The following is a 17,139-nucleotide window of genomic DNA, read 5'->3' on the forward strand; positions in this document are numbered from 1 at the left end:
CTCTATCTCTATCTCTATGTCTATCTCTATGTCTATGATTAAATGACTAATAAGTTTTGAACTCAACAACAAAGTGATTGCGGATGACCCAAAATGAATGAAGAGCCAAACACAACACTCTTCTCGATCTTGCGAACATCTCATTTTCCCTCATTTGGAAATTCGCGACGAATCTGACAAGACCGTTGCGCGGTGCACTCTAGAGCGAGAGGTTCTCGCGCGAGTCAGTTGAAGTCACAACCTGATTCATCAATAATGAGATAACTAATAACAAACAAAGAGATAATTAATCAACAATCAATCAATCTCAATCCAATCGACATGGGCGAGATAGATACATGCATAATGTACAACGATGTGAGTTTATTCAGGATGCTCTTCGCGTCTTGCATTACTCAGTTGCTCAAGTAACAGTCGTACTTCGTAGTCGTCAATGAGGTAGAACTGATCCTTGGTTGTTCGTTTTCCAACGGATACTGTATAGACACTTGGTACAGTGTTGGCACCCTCCTTCGAGACAATCTGCATCACCTCCTTGTTGAGTGAATTGGGATCGCCTACCACCAGCAAGAAGTCAAGTCCACACTCCAATGCCTGCACTTGAGCACGTTCATCATCTCCTACAACAATCTGAAGATCATCCTCTCGCTGTTGTTGTTGTTGTTGTTGTTGCTGCTGTTGTTTCTGCTGGATGACACTACGTATCAGTGCAGACGAGGAGGTACTATGGAGTGGACGTACGCCTATTGACTTGTCTCGCCTGACGATCACCTCGAATGGTAGGTTGTCAAGATTTAGGTGTAGCTCTCGTGCTTGGATCTGACCGTACACTGGATCAGCGTTACCATAGTGCCAAGTCAACAATGTTTCATTCTCCTCGATATAGGAGCCAGGCGTGCGAAGGACGTAGTAGTTGATGATGCGACGCACTTTGTCCTTCCAAGATGCATCCAATGATGGTCCTGTCTGCTCCCACTCTGTGGCGCCGGCACTCCTAATGAACGAGCCATACTCTGCAGACAGTCCAACATTTGGTAGTCCATCGAACCATTGACCCAGCGTCTTCTTGTCTCGACTGCTCAGGAGCAATACATGGTTGGCTGGATCCTTGGACAACTCTCCGAGTACTTGCAACAGATCCTTTGAAGGTGCTGCATTGGCTGGGAAGGTGGACAGTGGCACCAATGCACCATCATACGCCAGGACAAGGAGACGATTGGTGCTTGATCGGTAGGACTCGATCACACTCTCGATGTTCAGTCTGGGAGTCGCGCTCAACTTGTCGGCATGACCACCTGCACGAATTAGTTCACGGACAAATCCATTACCCCAATGACTGGCAGTGTGGCCTAGGATAAAGTTGAAGAGCATCGAATGCTTCACCTCCTTCTCATCAGGTGACATCATCAACGAGTTGTGAATGGCATCCGCCACATCCTCAGAGTTCCATGGATTGATGATCATTGCACCTGGTAATGATTGTGCAGCCTACATTGTGAATGTGATCAGGTATGTTAGTCATCGATTGATTGATTGATGCATGACGATGATACTTACACCAGTAAACTCACTAAGGATTAGTACACCCTTGTCTCCAGTCTGACAAGTGACATACTCATGGGCCACAAGGTTCATTCCATCGCGAATGGAAGTGATCAGTGCGGCATCGGCTATATTATACAGGGCGGTCAACTCTTTCATGTCAACTGATTTGAATAGGTAGTGGATGGGCTGGTGTCCAAGTGATCCGTACAGGCCATTGATGCGACCAACCAACTCCTCGACGTTCTGTTTGAGCTTCTGGTACTCCTCCACATCCTGGCGTGAGGGCACTGCAACCTGGATCAGCACCAACTTGTCCTTCCATTGTGGATACTTTTGGAATAGACACTCCATCGCCTGCAACTTGTTGGGCAGTCCCTTGATGTAGTCCAGTCGGTCGATACCAATGATGATCTTCTTGCCTTTAAAGTTCTTCTTGAGCTCTTCAATGCGCTCGTTCACCTTCTCGCACTGTAGACTAATGATGAACTTGTCTGGATCGATGCCCACAGGGAACACGCCAACCGGTACGAATCGTTCCTTGAAGTAGACTCCATTGGGCGCAGTCTCCACCCCCACAAGACGTGTGCAAGACTTTAGGAAGTAGCGGCCATAGTCATAGGTGTGGAAGCCGATCAGATCGGCATGGAGCACGCCCTTTAGGATGTCTTTGTTGCAGGGCAACACTCGGAATATCTCGCTCGTTGGGAATGGGATGTGAAGGAAGAAGCCCACGCGAGCCTCTGGCTGCTCTCTCTTTATCAGCTCTGGCAACAACATCAGATGGTAGTCATGCACCCAGATCAAGTCGTTGGGCTTGACGATCGGCAGAAGGACATTGGCAAACTCTTGGTTGGCCGCCTGGTAGGCCAGCCACAGGTTATCATCATACTCTAGGTCTAGTGGCAGATAATGGAACAACGGCCAGAGCACAGCATTACTGAAGCCATTGTAGTAGTCATCGGACAGTTTAGGATCGAGGAATATAGGTATGCAATTATGTTGTTCCAACAACATATCGGTGACGGCCTGTTTGTCGCATTCGTCAATGTCGGTGCCAATCCATCCGACCCAAATGAATGAGTTGGATTCGAGACCGGACAATGCCGCCACCAGTCCTCCACTACTCATCTTACAAGTCCAACTGCCATCCTCTGCCTTGCTAATTGATATAGGCAGTCTATTTGACACGATCAACAATCTACCATTTAGTTGAGGTGCTTCACCATTAAGTTGAGGTGATAGTGGACATGGTGATAACCATCCAGTTGAACTATTAAGTTGCATTATTATTAATTATTATATTATTAAATGTTATAGATAACTATTATGTTGTTATTAATTAATGTTCAAGTATTGAAGGAGTAAGTGAGTAAGTAGGACTACAAGTATTGAATGAATGAAAGAATGAAGGTTATCTTAATAGTTTAGGCGGGCGGGCGGGCTCATCTTACCCTTGCTAGTAGTAGTAGCGGATGGTATTGACCAGTCACTCATCATCATACACACACGATACGGTCAGAGACAATGATGTTGATGATGATGATGATGAGGAGGAGAACAAGGGACGGACAATTCCTTAGATCACTCACCATTCATACCATACAATACGATATGATGCCAATCATGTTCATAATGCTTCAAATGTTTATCCATTAATGAATCAACAATCAGTAATTGTGTCACCTTACTACTATTGACCATTAGTTGAACCAAAGGAAGAAACATCAACAACAACCCCATCCCATTATATCTTTATGATAACGTGTTTAGAATTAGAAAGAAGAAGAGAATAATGTTTGTGTGTTTAGGTAGGTGTGAGTGTGTGTGCATGTGTGTGTGCCTGAGTTCAATCGGATGTCAATGATGCATTAATCTGATTTGTGTAATCTTTGGACCTGTGTGTTGTTGCAAAGATAATAAAATAGGTTGGACCGATGGATGCCTCCAAAAGGCCTAAAAAGGATAAGGGTCACATGGCCCAGGGCACCCACAAAGTCCTCAAGGTGTAAGCCAAAAACAGTCACACTCCTGATTGGTTGATTATTAGATCAAGTTAGTTAAACTGACACATTATAATACATGGCGATATAATATAATAATACATAATATCCACGACCATGTGTCTATTTACGCTTTATCTCTTTAAACTTGTGTGCATTCCTAAGCTCGATTATCTGCTCTTCGGGAATGTTAAAGTCGTCAAAGGTCACTTTGATCAATTCGCCAACGTCATAGGTTTGATGTCGAAGCATTGCTACGACCACCTCTGAATCCTTCTCATCCAATATCTTCTGCTTGTTGATCTTGAGTATTGCTAGACCAGTTTGAAACAGTACAGTGATGCCCTCCAGCAGGAAGCAGTCGACGACACGAGTCGCCACGGGGAACGGGATGTATGAGACAAACATGCACATGAACCACGGCAGTGAAAGGATGTTGATGGGCAGACCGATCTTGTCCAGGTGCGCATTGACGTCAGGCAGATGCGTCTTGACCAAATGTGCAAAGATCTTCTGATCAATGATCGATCCGATCATGGCCTGCACGTAGTAGTCGTGAAGGAATGCCTCGCACACGCGGCACAACACCCAAAAGGCTGCCTCCTCCTGCATGTACAACAGCATGATGCCGGCCACGACATTCATACTTTGACAGTATCCAATGGTTGGGTTGCGCCAGCTGTAGGCGGTCAGCACGCGGCGCAGCGCGTCAATGCCGTCCTCATTCTTGAAGTATGGATGGTGTGCAAATGTCCTTCGCACATCCTTCTCGATCTCCTCAGTGGCCGTGCTGGTATTGTCCTTGTTCTCTCGCAGTATCTGTTCGTAGTAGCCACGCTCCTTCTCCCACATGAAGCAAGCTCCGCTGCAGAACGACCAGATGTGTCCACGGTAGGGATCAGGCACGCCAATCTGGATGAGATGTCTGAGTCGCATGGTGATGGTCATTGATGTGTCGGAGCCGTGCTTCGCAAAGTACTTCTCCCACTTGTCCAGCTTGTACTTGAGATCATCAGGGTTGTCTGGCTTCAAGCCTGGCTCCTGGCCGAACCAACCGACACCGACCGACTCGAGCTGTAGAGGCTGTGGACGCGCCACCTGGCCCTCGATGTTGATTGGGGCGGCTGCCGGTACATTCAGCTGCCAGTACTTTAGCATGGTCTGCAGTGCCTCGTCGCAGTGAATCAACCTCACATTGACTGTCCTGTTCTGGATCGTTGTGATTTGAATCGTGTCTGTCAATAGTGATATGCCGAGGAATGGACGTGTCTTTTGAATGGATGCAATCTTTGACAATGGGAACACTGTTGTGTACCTCTTTCCAGTGAATGACTCCTTGTACTTGACGCAGAAGAAGTTTGCACTCAAGTACAACTCTCCCAACAATGAGTTCTTCCTTCGAACGATCCAACATGTATGAACTTGATGGGCATGTAAGTATGGCTTGTGTTGATTGATCGATCACACGCGATAACACATACCTTGTAACAACTCTTCGTTAAGGGGAAGCTTGAAGAACTTTTGGAAGTTCTTGTTGCTCTTCTCAATCTCCAAGGTCTGCTTAGTGGCCTTGAGTGTTGGACTGGTCGTGTTGGCTACGACATCATTGCCAGGCTTCTCACCGGCGATATAGCTTGGATCATTTGAGTTCTGATACTGCTGTTGTTGTAGCTGATGCTGTTGTTGCTGTTGATCATACAGCTCATCTATACACAGTCGCCATAGTTGTTCCAACATGTCATAGGCAACATCTCTTGATATAATATAGAATAGGAACTGTTATTACGATGATGGTTGGAGGGTCAGTGAGTGCTTGATAGTGATGTCTCTCTCTTTGTCGCCGCCAGTACTTACCCTCTTCTCTGTCTTCTCGTCTGGGCCAATACAGGCCTTGATCTTAATGGTGTTTGGTAAGAAACCAAGTGTTGTCTCTTTGTTGATTGATGTTATCTTGCTGAATGGCAGCATGATGTGTTGTGGAGGATTGGCCGAGTAGTAACACACTGATTGTTGAGTGATGTACATCTTGCCAGTCGTCAACCCATCCATCCATAATGAACAACTAAAGTCTAAATAGAATGATTGTTATTAGTACTCATTCACTCACTCACTCGGCAATGACGACCGAACACTTACATGTGACCAACCTCTCCTCCATGTAGGCAAAGTGCTTCTTGAACTCATCAAGAGACTTCTCGTCATTCTGGTCTGCCTCATTCTCATCGGTTGACTGTGCCATTCCAATGATTTTGGACACGACGAATTGGTCGCGTACATCCCACTCATGTTCACCAAGTCTCGGTGTAATCTCCATCTCTAGCTTGTTCCAATGCTCTGTGATCAAGTCTAATGACTCACTGACAGCGATAACAAGTGGTGACTTTGTCTTGTAGATTATACGATATGTCAATGGATGAGAATCGCTTGCCTGCACTGCCAGACCAGCCAGTCTACCGAGCAGAGTACTACCAGACTTGCTCTTTAGCAGAGCAAAGTAGTCGCTCTCTACCACGACAAACCATAAAGGTGTTATCGCATATTGAGGTCTTGGACTAATCCACATGTTTGTTTGTTTGTTTCTATCTTCTTATCTTGTTGTAATATATATATACTATATTTATATGTAAACAGATAACAAGTTGTTAAATTAAATTGACTGTTTGGTTGTTGTTGTGTGTTTGTCTCGCGAAGATCTTGAAGAAGCAGGCCAAGGTTGGTTTTGACTCGACAACACCTCACTTCACTTTGTTGTTTCAAAGTGTGTCGCGTCGTCCAATGTCTGTCAACTGACTACATCCAGGTATACAAGTTGATAAGGTTCGGTTGTTGTTGGTTTATTGATTCTATTAAGCCTTTGTATCTTTACTGCTGCTGCTACCTGTATCCTTATCCTTTTCCTTATCTTTCGTCGATGTTGTAGTTGTAGATGTTGATGTAGCACTGTCCTTTTTCTCCTTCTCCTTCTCTTTCTCTTTCTCTTTCTCCTTTGCATTCTCCTTATCCTCTTTATCCTTTGCAGTCTCTTTCTTATACTCTTTATTGTAGTATGATGATATGTTAGTGTCTCATTCATTCATTCATTCATTCATTCATTCAAACTTACCAGCGAGGAACTCTTCCATTTGCTCTACAAACTGACCAAAGTCTATCTCCTCCAGTGCGCTAATGACATCCTTTCCTAACAATGTTGACCTGTTTGCATTCTGGCAGAAGTCATTGGCACTGCAATGATCGCGTTCATGAATGAAGTTGAATATGTGTCAGTACTGGAATCAATCAATCAATCAATCAACCAATCTATCGATATCCAATCCAACAAGTATACTCACCATGCAGTGACATAGTGTACCCAAACCTTGGCTGCTTTGGCGAATGCCAGCTTCGATTCATTTGCTATCTGTACATTCTCTGGTAGCTGTGGTAGGTTACATCATGTTAGCTACATCACTCTTCCCTTCACTTCATATAGTGTACATTATGCTTTACATACAGCAGCCTTGACAATCCTACTCAGTATAGCATTGGGGAGATCATTCTCTGACATTGTATTATATATCTATCTGACTGTCTATCTCTATCTCTGTTCAACAATCAATCAATCAATTTTCAAAAGTAGTTGTTGACGCGCCAAAGGTGGCTAATGATCATTCTTTTGAGAAGACATTAATATATATATACATTTATTCCAATCAAACATGGAGTTGCGAATGATCGAGTTAGCATAGCATGGCTTAAGGCTCCAATGATGTTATCCTGACATCGATTACCAGGTTACCATCCTTGACAAGACTATCGATCTTTTTCCAAATGTGACCAAGGTTTACAAACTGCTCCCATCCTACTCTGGTAGCGGTCGTTGTATTGGTGGTGTCGACGCATCGCCTCAGGAGCACAACACCATTGGTCTCTTGATCGACGATGCCCACCGAGAACTTGACCTCCATTGGAACCTCATGTGGGCGTCTGCTGCAAAGGAACACGGCCAGATAGTTGGAGTATTGATTGCCCTTGGGATACACCTCTAGATACCACTCGACGCCTCCACATCTGAATGGCTCTGTTTCAATCTTGGCGCGAGTCTGTCTGGGGAAGCTCTCGATCGTACGTCTGAACCTGACATTGCTCTCGCCAGTGTCGCCATCGGTGGGTGCGTGCCCCAGTCGCAGCTGTTGCTTGATGCTCTTCAGAGTCTCCTCGAGGAAGATGACATTAAATCTCTGTCCAGTCCTCTCCACCTTCTCCTTGCAGTCCAACGTGTAACGATGCATCAGGAACAGCAACTGCAGGTCGCGCTGCTCCTTGCTGAGAGGCTGGACGTCTGCACCATCTGGATGAGCCGAAGCCAGCAACTTCTTCCCATGTGTGGCGCTAAACTCCTCCAGAGTCTGGCAGGTCTCGATCGAATCCACCATCTCTTTCATATCGTTCTCGTCAATCTTGAGACTGATCAATGATGCAATGGGCGTGTTATCATCCATGTTCTCTTGCAACAACATCATTGTGCGTAGTCTCTCGATGAGCAGTGTCATCGATCGTTCGATGAATTCCTTCTCGGTGATGACTGGCCGCTTGACCTTGTGCTCCTCAGCCATCATGTATGTGTGCAGCTCTGCGTAGAAGTTGGTGATGTTGAGTTCGTTCTGCGCATTGGCCTGCATCTCTTTACAGTGTCGCTTGAGTCTCTGCCACAGATCCTCTTTGCTATCATTTAGATTTGGATGTTGTGTACCCATTAACTTCTGTTCAATACTAGCTTCATCTTCAAACGTATGTTGACTATGTGCCGTAACACATCTTATACATATTAGCTCATTACATGTAGAGCACAACAGTCTTATCTTCTCATCGCTATGTTTCTTGCAATAGTAATCCATCTTCTTCTTATTATATATCTCTGTTTAAGCGAAGTCAATGTAAAGTTATGAACTAAAATTTGGAACCCTTGCCCTTGCCCTCGCCCCAACCCTTGCCCTTGAAATATTGGATTATAATACATTTAATACATTGTAGATTAATAGGTATCCATTGAATGATACCTATCAATCAATCTATCAATCAATGATCAAGTCCGACTGCTCTTGGAATTTACCTGAGTAGTATTTGAAGAACTTGGCCAAAGGAGTGCTCTGCCTCTTCTTGATTTGTGGACGAGGACCCTCTGCTATCTTGATCCTCTCCTTCAGCTCCACTGTGATCTCTTCCAGACTGGTTGATCCTACTTCTATTACAGATGATATCTAATTTAGTCATGGAAGTTTAACATTGTTAGTCACGATGATGTTTGAGTATTCGCCAATGTATCATACGTACATCCTCTGGAGAGAGTTGACCTGGTAAATGCTCCAACAGAGAAAGAGTGAATTGACAAGCTTGGTGCAATGAGTATGACTTGATCCTGTTTGTTTGTTGGCATGAGTTGAGTTAGTTGAGTTAGATGTTGGTCCAGACATAATATGGTGCAAGGTTGATAACTTACAGCTTAATTAAATTGATCAAGTCTACTTGTTGCTCGGCTTGGATGGCCTCGATAAGATGAATAGTGTCGATATGATTGCCAGAGATGAAGAGACTCTGAACTACCTTGTCTGGGATAAGTGAACGGTTGAAGACCTCGGCAGCAAGAAGGGCATATCCATTGAGCAGAAGATAGTCACCGAGTGACTCGGACAGGTAGACAAGGTCGGACAGGAACAGCATGGTGAACATACGAACATTGTCAGTCTCGAATGCCTCCTTGACCATATATAACGTCTCCTCCTGTGTGAACTTTAGGCCACTATCCAACAGCTTCATGTAATACTGTGATATGGCAGAATCTGATGTCGATTGAAACAAGTTGAATATCTTTGTCGACCTCATGTTGTACTGTTGTTGTAAGTGAATGAGTTAGAAGGATGGTTGGTAGTATGGCCAACAATGGTATTATGACTTACGATGATTGCATTGCTTGCTGCAGCACTGTAGTGACCTTCGACAATGTCCTTGAGGATAGAGTACATGATGTGATTGTAGACACGCATCTTGTCCAACTTTGGTGCCATCTGACCCTTGAGGAATGAGTGTACCTTGCTAAATAGTGTTCTGTTGTTGTCGGCAGCATCAACCTGGTTGGCAAGTTGTTGTCGAGCGCTGTGTGGCAGAAGATGTCTGACGTCAATGTGTTTGGCGGCCATTTGAACCAGTGAGAGACACAGCTCTGGTTTGTTGTCCAGACTGCCAAGAGTGCGACCATCCACACAGACGTACTTGAGCACTGTGTAGAAAAGACCGTCATTGGCCTGTGACTGATGATGGCCAATGAGATCCACACGAAGATATCCACCAACAACCAATATTGGATCAAAGTAGAATGTTTGTGGCTCATCGGTTTGTTCGACCATAAACTCCTCCGATGTGTAATGCATGTTGTCTGGTGTGAATCCAACTGATATCCTTATACTCTGTGGGGAGTAGATTGGTTGTCTGTTCATTGATTGATTGAGTGAGTGAGTGCGCTGGATCTATGGCTCGTGGAAACATCATTGTGTACTTACCCTGGCTGGAAGAATGCTTTATATACATGGATTTGGATTGATGATACTATACAAATAGGTTGTTCGAGCTTGTATAACAAGTACTCTGATGAGGAGATATCGTTTGAACCTCTTGAACTCCAAAACTTCTTGTTCCTGTTTGATCACATGACAGGTGTTAGTCAATCATGTGATTATGTAACTTGATCGACATTGCATGAGTTACTTACGGTCCGAGTGTGTTCTCTATACTTTGGTTGTCATTGTCACATGAGGATGACTTTAGAGCAGAGACAAGGAGGTCATATGTGTTGTTGAATACAATTGAGCCAAGCTCCAAGTAGAGTCTCTTCCATGCCAGACGGTCATCACTGAATGGTTGGATGTCATTGGAATAGAATCTACACGATCGGGTGGACATGACAGTTGACTTGAGTTGGGCCAAGGTTGGTTTGTATGTTTGGCTATCATTCAATCCAGTGTGTTGAGTGAAGTAAGTAGTCTTCTCGAGACATTTATGATTGGTATTGATTATTCTACATCTTGGTTTCCCTGGTTTCCATTTGATTGAATGAGCGAATGTTAGTAAACTTTGTGTGGAAGTCAGTGGACGTGGACATCCATGCATGTACATACATATCTCAAAGTCATCGGCCAATTGATTGTAGAGATGTGATACAAGTGAGATTGAGTGAAGTGTACATATGTCAAGTAATGTGAGGACTGATCGGAGAATGTCAAATGGCATTGATGATAGTATGTCTTGTGGTGTTGAAACATTAGATATTTGTTCATCTTCCATCATCTCAATATTACAACACAGATGATTGTTGTTGTTATTGTTGTTGGCTTCTTCTCTATGATATTGTTGTTGTTGAGCTGAGTCTGTATCAATGTTTGCCGCTGCTCCATTATCCTGATTCACATCATCCAACATTTCATTGTCATTGCGACTTGAAGTATTATGATGATGATCATTGACAATCAATGAATGGTCAGTTGGTAGTAACAAGTCATTCTCCTGCATCATAAATATCGACTCTAAGTTATCAGCATTCATATTCTCCATTTCATATGAGTGTTTTGTTTGTTAAGAAATATAATATATGTGTGTATGAGTGTTATGTCTATGTATGTATGTATATGTATATAATTACATGTATTTCTAAGTAAGGTAGTATTGGAACAAGTTGTTGTGTAGAATACGATTGTTCAAGTTCAATGGGATACATTTATAAAGCACGTGTGAATGAAATCTAAGACACTTGTCCTACTTTAGATAAAATCTAGATGTTTGTGTGGTGGGTTCGGGGGTGAAGGGTGGAATGGGGAAGTGAAGTGGAGGGTGGGGGACCATGGAAGTCGTTCATAAGTTATCTTCTTTCTTCAACCCCCCAAACTAAACAAACTAAACTAAACTAAACTAAACTAAAATAACTGACTAACTAACTGACCAACTCACCACTACCATTGACGTATGGTCACCCAACCGACATTCCTATCCCAATTAGGGTCTTTTTGAGCGTAGACCTATTTCCCGAGGGACTGACAGTCATTGAGTTTGTCCTGACCGGTGGAGGATGCTGGCACTCCAGCACACGTCATTGGGGGAGACAAAGGCGATTCATTGATCTAAGCGAGTCCGACCAGCCGTTGACCAGTGTTCAATTTAAATTTTATCACGAGAGTACTTGTATCCTACGCTGTTGTAGTTGTTGATTGGACTAATCTTTATCAAACGACCAATGAGTCATGACCCATTGTGTGTCTATCAATTGACGATTTGACTATCTTTGAGGTTGTATTTACTTATCAGAGTAACTTGGTAATAGTATTTATTTGTACCTCGGTGACTATTACTAAAAATGGTTATTTTTGAATGATGATGGATGAATGATGTTCAAACAAGTCAGTCCATCACATTATGTGTTAATAAGTGAGTGACCAAGGTGAATCATATCATATTATCAATGTAATTGTCAAACAAACATGCACTGTCATTTATCTCTTTGAAACATAAGTTGAGTCGTTACCAGGCCAAAGTGGAAACTGGTTGACATTAGAGTGACACTCTCGTTGAATGAATGATTGAGCCAATGTCATTCCTGACAGTGTTCAGTCGACCCCACACTCACACACACACCCAGGGCAAGAGTAAAGTTGATTCACCTTCCCAGACTCGTTTGCTCACACTCTGATTCTTCACAAATAAATTCTTTATTAAATATTTTTAGTTTTGATTTTTTTTGTTCTTGTTGATAAAGTGTGTCTGAGATATCATACATTGCCCCTCCTTCACTCACTCACTCACACACACCATCGCTTTGACAACCTTCTTCTTTCACCAACTCTGAGCACTCAGATACTCTTTTCTTCATCAACATCAATTATTGCTCTGATCAGCGACATACTTATACACATACTTTAATATATATCTATATTTATATAAACACACATTCACAAAATGGTATGGATCATTCATTCGTTGATTGTGAAGGCTGAGACAAAGGTTCAACAAGGCTGAGCCTCGCTCTTTGTCTCACCTCGCGTCACTCAGCCACTTCAACGATGACATCATTGACATCAACAACTAACACACATAATAATTGCATTATATAATATATAGAGTGACGAGCAAATCAGAAACCAATTGAAGCAGATGCAGAACTTCATCCTCAATGAGGCCAAGGACAAGGCTGAGGAGATCAAGTCAAAGGCATCACAGGAGTTCACCTCTGAGAAGGGCAGAATCTTCCAGACCGAGAAGCTAAAGATCATCAAGGAGTACGAGAAGAAGACTAAGCTGATTGAGGTTCAGAAGAAGATGTACGTATCATCAATCAACCATTCATCCATCAATCATGATGACGCACACACAAGGATGTTCGTTGTGTCATCACAGTCACATGCCAAATGATCAGGTCAAACTTAAGGTCGAAGTAGCAGATAAACAGAATGCGAACATTTGATATCATGGACGGCACAGACGACGACGACACAACCAACATCATTTTGTCATATCTATTGTTGTGCCCCTTGAACGCCAAGCCATGACCATCCACTCACACAATCGATCAATCAATCAATCAAACAATTTAGTAACTTGTCGAACGAGTTGAACAAGGCTCGTCTGTCAGTGTTGAAGGTTAGAGAGGAGTCACTCCGTGAGGTCATCGTTGAGGCCCAGAAGAAGCTGGCTCTCGTCTCTGCCGACAAGGAGAGATACCACGGCATCTTGAGAGGACTGATCATCCAGGGTCTCAACAAGCTCGGCGAGCAACAGGTTCTCCTCGTCTGTCGTCAGGAGGATATCGGCATGGTCGAGAAGGCTGCTCCAGAGGCTGCCGCCCACTACAAGCAAAAGACTGGCATGACCGTCACCATCACCGTCGACAAGACCCGTTTCCTGCCCGCAGGACCATCCGCCCTGTCCAAGGGCCCAACATGCTGTGGAGGTATCATCTTGAGTGCTCTCGAGGGCCGCATCATCTGTAAGAATACTCTCGACGCTCGTCTTGAGATCTGCTTCGACCAAATGACTCCAATCGTTAGAACCACCATGTACGGACCAACCGAGTCCAGAAAGTTCTTCGACTAAGTCCTTGGACCGATGTGCGTCTTGGATGGATGCATCAAACACATTACCAATCAGCCACTTCACCAACCTCTAGTAACATATAATAAACAAACAACTTCTGTTTAATCATCCATTGGCATCCTTGTATTGGATGGATTCCAATCCCCTTCATCATGTGTATGTATGTGCAGATTAAACTGTCTTTATTAGTTGATTGATTGATTGATTGATTGATCATGGATTAATGATGATGATGTTGATGTTGATGTGGATATTGTCGCTGGTAGTTGTTTGGCTTGTTGGAATCAATGTTGTGATTGGTGAATTCCAATCGATCCATCAATATGACTCCCCCTGGGAAGTAATGGATAATGTATGAAGGGCAGGGCAGTTATACTGATCGTCAAGAGACCGAATCACTACACATTGGTCAATTAATAATGTGAGAAGCAGCACCATCCTAAGTGTCCAAGTACAGAGTGTAATGGGCAAGTAGTCCACTTGCCAGATGGGCACTCTGTACAGAGACAGAGAATGGTACGGCTCAACGCATCATCGATGACCAATGTGTAGTGGTTCACAGAGTGTCTTGTACGCCAGACGTTGGGCGAGACTGAGACATACTTTATGTCGCTCGCCCAACGTCAGGGTGATGATGGATGGTACTTCTCAATTCGAATACGATTGACAAGTCCAGAAGAAGACCATGCGGCAGGATATCATTCAGCGCATTGGTACTCATCGTCAGACTCTACGTCTGGATGGCGAATGTAGGTCAAAGCCACGTTGATCTGGTACTCGAGGTCCTTGTCATCTTGCTTGTACTGGGTGCCCAGTGCATACACGTAGAGAAGCGTGATGAGTAGCATCAGCAGTGCTTTGGCCACTTGATGGTTCTTGTTGTTGTCGAGCTCAAAGATGAGCACCTCGAACGCGTCGGCTCTTCTCTTATAGTGGAACGATGCGAGCTTCTCCTCGATGACGATCTCCAGGCCAATGAGGTCGTAGAACAACGCCAATGTCTCATTCGACACTCCACGCTTCACTCTATCCGTTGATCTACCAGGGGAAGAGTCTTTCAACTGTATTCAATTAGTTGGTTAGTTAGTATTGTGATCAATTCATACAACATCTCCATCACAATCATCACTCATCATACCTTGTGCAACTTCTTGCCGAGGTGGTACTCTAGAGCACGGTCTCCCATCCACTCATCATTCTCGAAGGGATACTTGTTTGATACTGGACGCAGGATGTTGTTGAGTTGGCGATCCTTCTTGAGACAGCGGAGCATCTCATTGGCGTGTTCAAGTTGCTGGTAATGTTGTTGTTGGAACTTCTCATCATTGGTTGTCTGCCATTCCAATGGGATAGCCTCCCACTCTTGTTCTTGTTGTTGTTGATGGACCTGGGCTTGGGCATGATGACGAACACGACCATGTACTCCATACCCATCGTCTTCATGCAAAAACCTCCTTAATGACATTATTAACTAATAAGTATATGTATGTACCTGTATATGTATGTATCTGTATCTGTACGTGTATTACAATTGAGTTAATTTATTTGTTTCTCTGACTTTGTTGTTGAGTTTTACTTTGACTTTGTTGGTGTTGGTGTTGTGTAGTATGGAGCACGAGTTGATCTGAGGATTATACATCCTCTCCATCATTATTATTCCCCTTGATTGAGGTTGTTGTTAACACTCCTTGGATCATATCCATTCAAAATAAATAGTATTCTTGATTGACTGACTGATTGATTTCATGTTTGTGATCGAGGAGTGTGATCGAACGCCTTGTATAGTTAAGGGCAGTAGTATTGATGTCCAAAGACACAGGAGCAAAAGCACACATGGCCGTGGTGATGCGCCAGGATGTTGCCACTTGTTCCAGAGAATGTTGGACGCATGAAGTTGACGTCATTAACTCTGAAACTTGGGCATAGTATCCCAACACACCATCCGCAGCCAAGAGTGCTGATGCTCCTGGGTCTGGGACTGCTATCGGTACCGGAGAAATCACTATCCAGTAATTACTTCGGATGATGTAGCAGAGAGAGGGTAGGATAACCTTCGACTATCAATGTGTCGGAGGTCCACCTTCTAGAAGTAGAGTAAACGATACAATGTCTCGTTGTACTCCATCTGTTGAGTCGATGGATTCGACTCCCTGCGAGCTACCGGGACCTGTTGAACAACAGGGGCCGGGGCTGGCACTTTAACTGTGGCAGCCACTGATGGAGTGGCAGTCACAGTTGCTGGAGTTGCTGGCTTCTTTTGTCTGACCATTGTCAGAGCAACCTTGAGCTCAGCCTCCAATGTGATGTCATCTGATTTGTACGTTTGTTGGATTGCGTACACATAGATGAGCTTGACCAGAAGATTGAGGAGTACCTTGGCAACTGCATGTTGAGACTTGCTCAACTCGCAGATGAGGACCTCAAAGGCATCAGCCTTTTCCTTGCCTGGATGCCTCTCCTTTGGGATGGCCTGTTCATTCATAATCTCGGACAACCGAACCATTAAGAAGAACAATGTTAGAGTATCATTCTTAACTCCTCGTATGCGACGTTTGGTCGATTTTCCTGGCGATGCATCTGGCAACTGGATGAATGTGATTGGAGAATTTATATTAGGCTTATATTTCAAGTCAATCATGTTATTCTCGCATTCTTACCTCATTGAGTTTGGTTGCAATGTACAGGTCTAGTTGACTATCACCCAAGAACTCGTCCTTCTCAAACTGTTTCTTCATGGAAACAGGATACAAGACACTGTTCAACTCTCCAATGGCTTTGAGGTAACACAGCATCTCATGTGCCAGATAGAATTGTACACCATGGAATTGGTAGAATTCTTGATCTGACAGGACTCTTGGAGCTAGGGGTGGAGATGGTGCTGGAACTGGAGATGGAGCAGGGGAAGGAGCTGGAGGGGACATGGACCTTTTCATTCCTTTGTCGAATGATTGTTGGATGATGGTCTGAGTAACCAATTTGGATGCAGCAATGTCCATTAGTGCCTCGGCTTCTAATTTGTCCTTTTGAAGGTTGATTGTTGCTGTCATCTTCTGCCAATTGGCATTCATCTTTCTGAGTCTCTTCTCCTCAGCAACAGAGATGGCCAATTTCTTCTTGGCCTTCTCTTCAAGTTTAAACTGTTTGTACAGTTGTTCAATAGCAATGTCCATCTTCTCTTGCTTTGATAGTTGTTGTTGTTGTTGTTGTTGATGTTTATCAACATCTTTAATTTTACTTGTATGATACAATATATTCATCTTCTACTTTAACTCTTTTACTGTTTGTAAACAAAATATTTCTATTAATAATTTTGTTATGTATTGTCTTGTTATTCTTCATGATATGTAATGGAGAGAAAGAAGTGAACCAAATTGTTGTGATCATATACTTTGTCTCTCTCTCTTGCACTCACCCAATCATCGTCTCTCACTAAATTACAACTTAACAATTCTGATTTCTTTATCAATTCCCAGGCATCTTTTGT

The 17,139-nt window shown here is 43.6% G+C and overlaps 9 protein-coding genes across 9 annotated transcripts; 2 read left to right on the forward strand and 7 right to left on the reverse strand.

Moving 5' to 3' along the window:
* Window positions 1–363: 363 nt before the first annotated feature.
* Window positions 364–2,673, reverse strand: SAMD00019534_082170 (hypothetical protein; the record flags this gene model as incomplete). The annotated part of the gene is made up of 2 exons (XM_012896677.1): window positions 364–1,488; window positions 1,558–2,673. The coding sequence occupies 2 exons, from the start codon at window positions 2,671–2,673 to the stop codon at window positions 364–366; spliced, it is 2,241 nt and encodes a 746-aa protein (XP_012752131.1).
* Window positions 2,674–3,668: 995 nt separating this feature from the next.
* Window positions 3,669–6,108, reverse strand: SAMD00019534_082180 (hypothetical protein; the record flags this gene model as incomplete). The annotated part of the gene is made up of 4 exons (XM_012896678.1): window positions 3,669–4,966; window positions 5,027–5,321; window positions 5,400–5,614; window positions 5,682–6,108. The coding sequence occupies 4 exons, from the start codon at window positions 6,106–6,108 to the stop codon at window positions 3,669–3,671; spliced, it is 2,235 nt and encodes a 744-aa protein (XP_012752132.1).
* Window positions 6,109–6,391: 283 nt separating this feature from the next.
* Window positions 6,392–7,089, reverse strand: SAMD00019534_082190 (hypothetical protein; the record flags this gene model as incomplete). Its single annotated transcript, XM_012896679.1, has 4 exons — window positions 6,392–6,579; window positions 6,649–6,767; window positions 6,875–6,960; window positions 7,036–7,089. The coding sequence occupies 4 exons, from the start codon at window positions 7,087–7,089 to the stop codon at window positions 6,392–6,394; spliced, it is 447 nt and encodes a 148-aa protein (XP_012752133.1).
* Window positions 7,090–7,276: 187 nt separating this feature from the next.
* On the reverse strand, window positions 7,277–8,278 carry SAMD00019534_082200 (hypothetical protein; the record flags this gene model as incomplete). The annotated part of the gene is made up of 1 exon (XM_012896680.1): window positions 7,277–8,278. One exon carries the CDS (start codon window positions 8,276–8,278, stop codon window positions 7,277–7,279), a length of 1,002 nt encoding a protein of 333 aa, XP_012752134.1.
* Window positions 8,279–8,596: 318 nt separating this feature from the next.
* Window positions 8,597–10,478, reverse strand: SAMD00019534_082210 (hypothetical protein; the record flags this gene model as incomplete). Its single annotated transcript, XM_012896681.1, has 6 exons — window positions 8,597–8,782; window positions 8,856–8,940; window positions 9,022–9,410; window positions 9,479–10,007; window positions 10,079–10,213; window positions 10,288–10,478. 6 exons carry the CDS (start codon window positions 10,476–10,478, stop codon window positions 8,597–8,599), a joined length of 1,515 nt encoding a protein of 504 aa, XP_012752135.1.
* A 2,043-nt stretch (window positions 10,479–12,521) lies between these two features.
* On the forward strand, window positions 12,522–13,652 carry SAMD00019534_082220 (hypothetical protein; the record flags this gene model as incomplete). The annotated part of the gene is made up of 3 exons (XM_012896682.1): window positions 12,522–12,524; window positions 12,684–12,883; window positions 13,157–13,652. Coding segments are annotated over 3 exons (699 nt in total), but the record flags the coding sequence as incomplete, so codon positions are not given.
* Window positions 13,653–14,293: 641 nt separating this feature from the next.
* On the forward strand, window positions 14,294–14,500 carry SAMD00019534_082230 (hypothetical protein; the record flags this gene model as incomplete). Its single annotated transcript, XM_012896683.1, has 1 exon — window positions 14,294–14,500. The coding sequence occupies one exon, from the start codon at window positions 14,294–14,296 to the stop codon at window positions 14,498–14,500; it is 207 nt and encodes a 68-aa protein (XP_012752137.1).
* SAMD00019534_082240 (hypothetical protein) lies at window positions 14,354–15,120 on the reverse strand (the record flags this gene model as incomplete). Its single annotated transcript, XM_012896684.1, has 2 exons — window positions 14,354–14,716; window positions 14,794–15,120. 2 exons carry the CDS (start codon window positions 15,118–15,120, stop codon window positions 14,354–14,356), a joined length of 690 nt encoding a protein of 229 aa, XP_012752138.1.
* A 618-nt stretch (window positions 15,121–15,738) lies between these two features.
* Window positions 15,739–16,912, reverse strand: SAMD00019534_082250 (hypothetical protein; the record flags this gene model as incomplete). The annotated part of the gene is made up of 2 exons (XM_012896685.1): window positions 15,739–16,239; window positions 16,313–16,912. 2 exons carry the CDS (start codon window positions 16,910–16,912, stop codon window positions 15,739–15,741), a joined length of 1,101 nt encoding a protein of 366 aa, XP_012752139.1.
* Between the last annotated feature and the right edge of the window lie 227 nt (window positions 16,913–17,139).

Source organism: Acytostelium subglobosum, assembly GCF_000787575.1.
Source record: "Acytostelium subglobosum LB1 DNA, scaffold: scaffold17, whole genome shotgun sequence".
In the NCBI taxonomy this organism is placed as follows: Eukaryota; Evosea; class Eumycetozoa; order Acytosteliales; family Acytosteliaceae; genus Acytostelium; species Acytostelium subglobosum.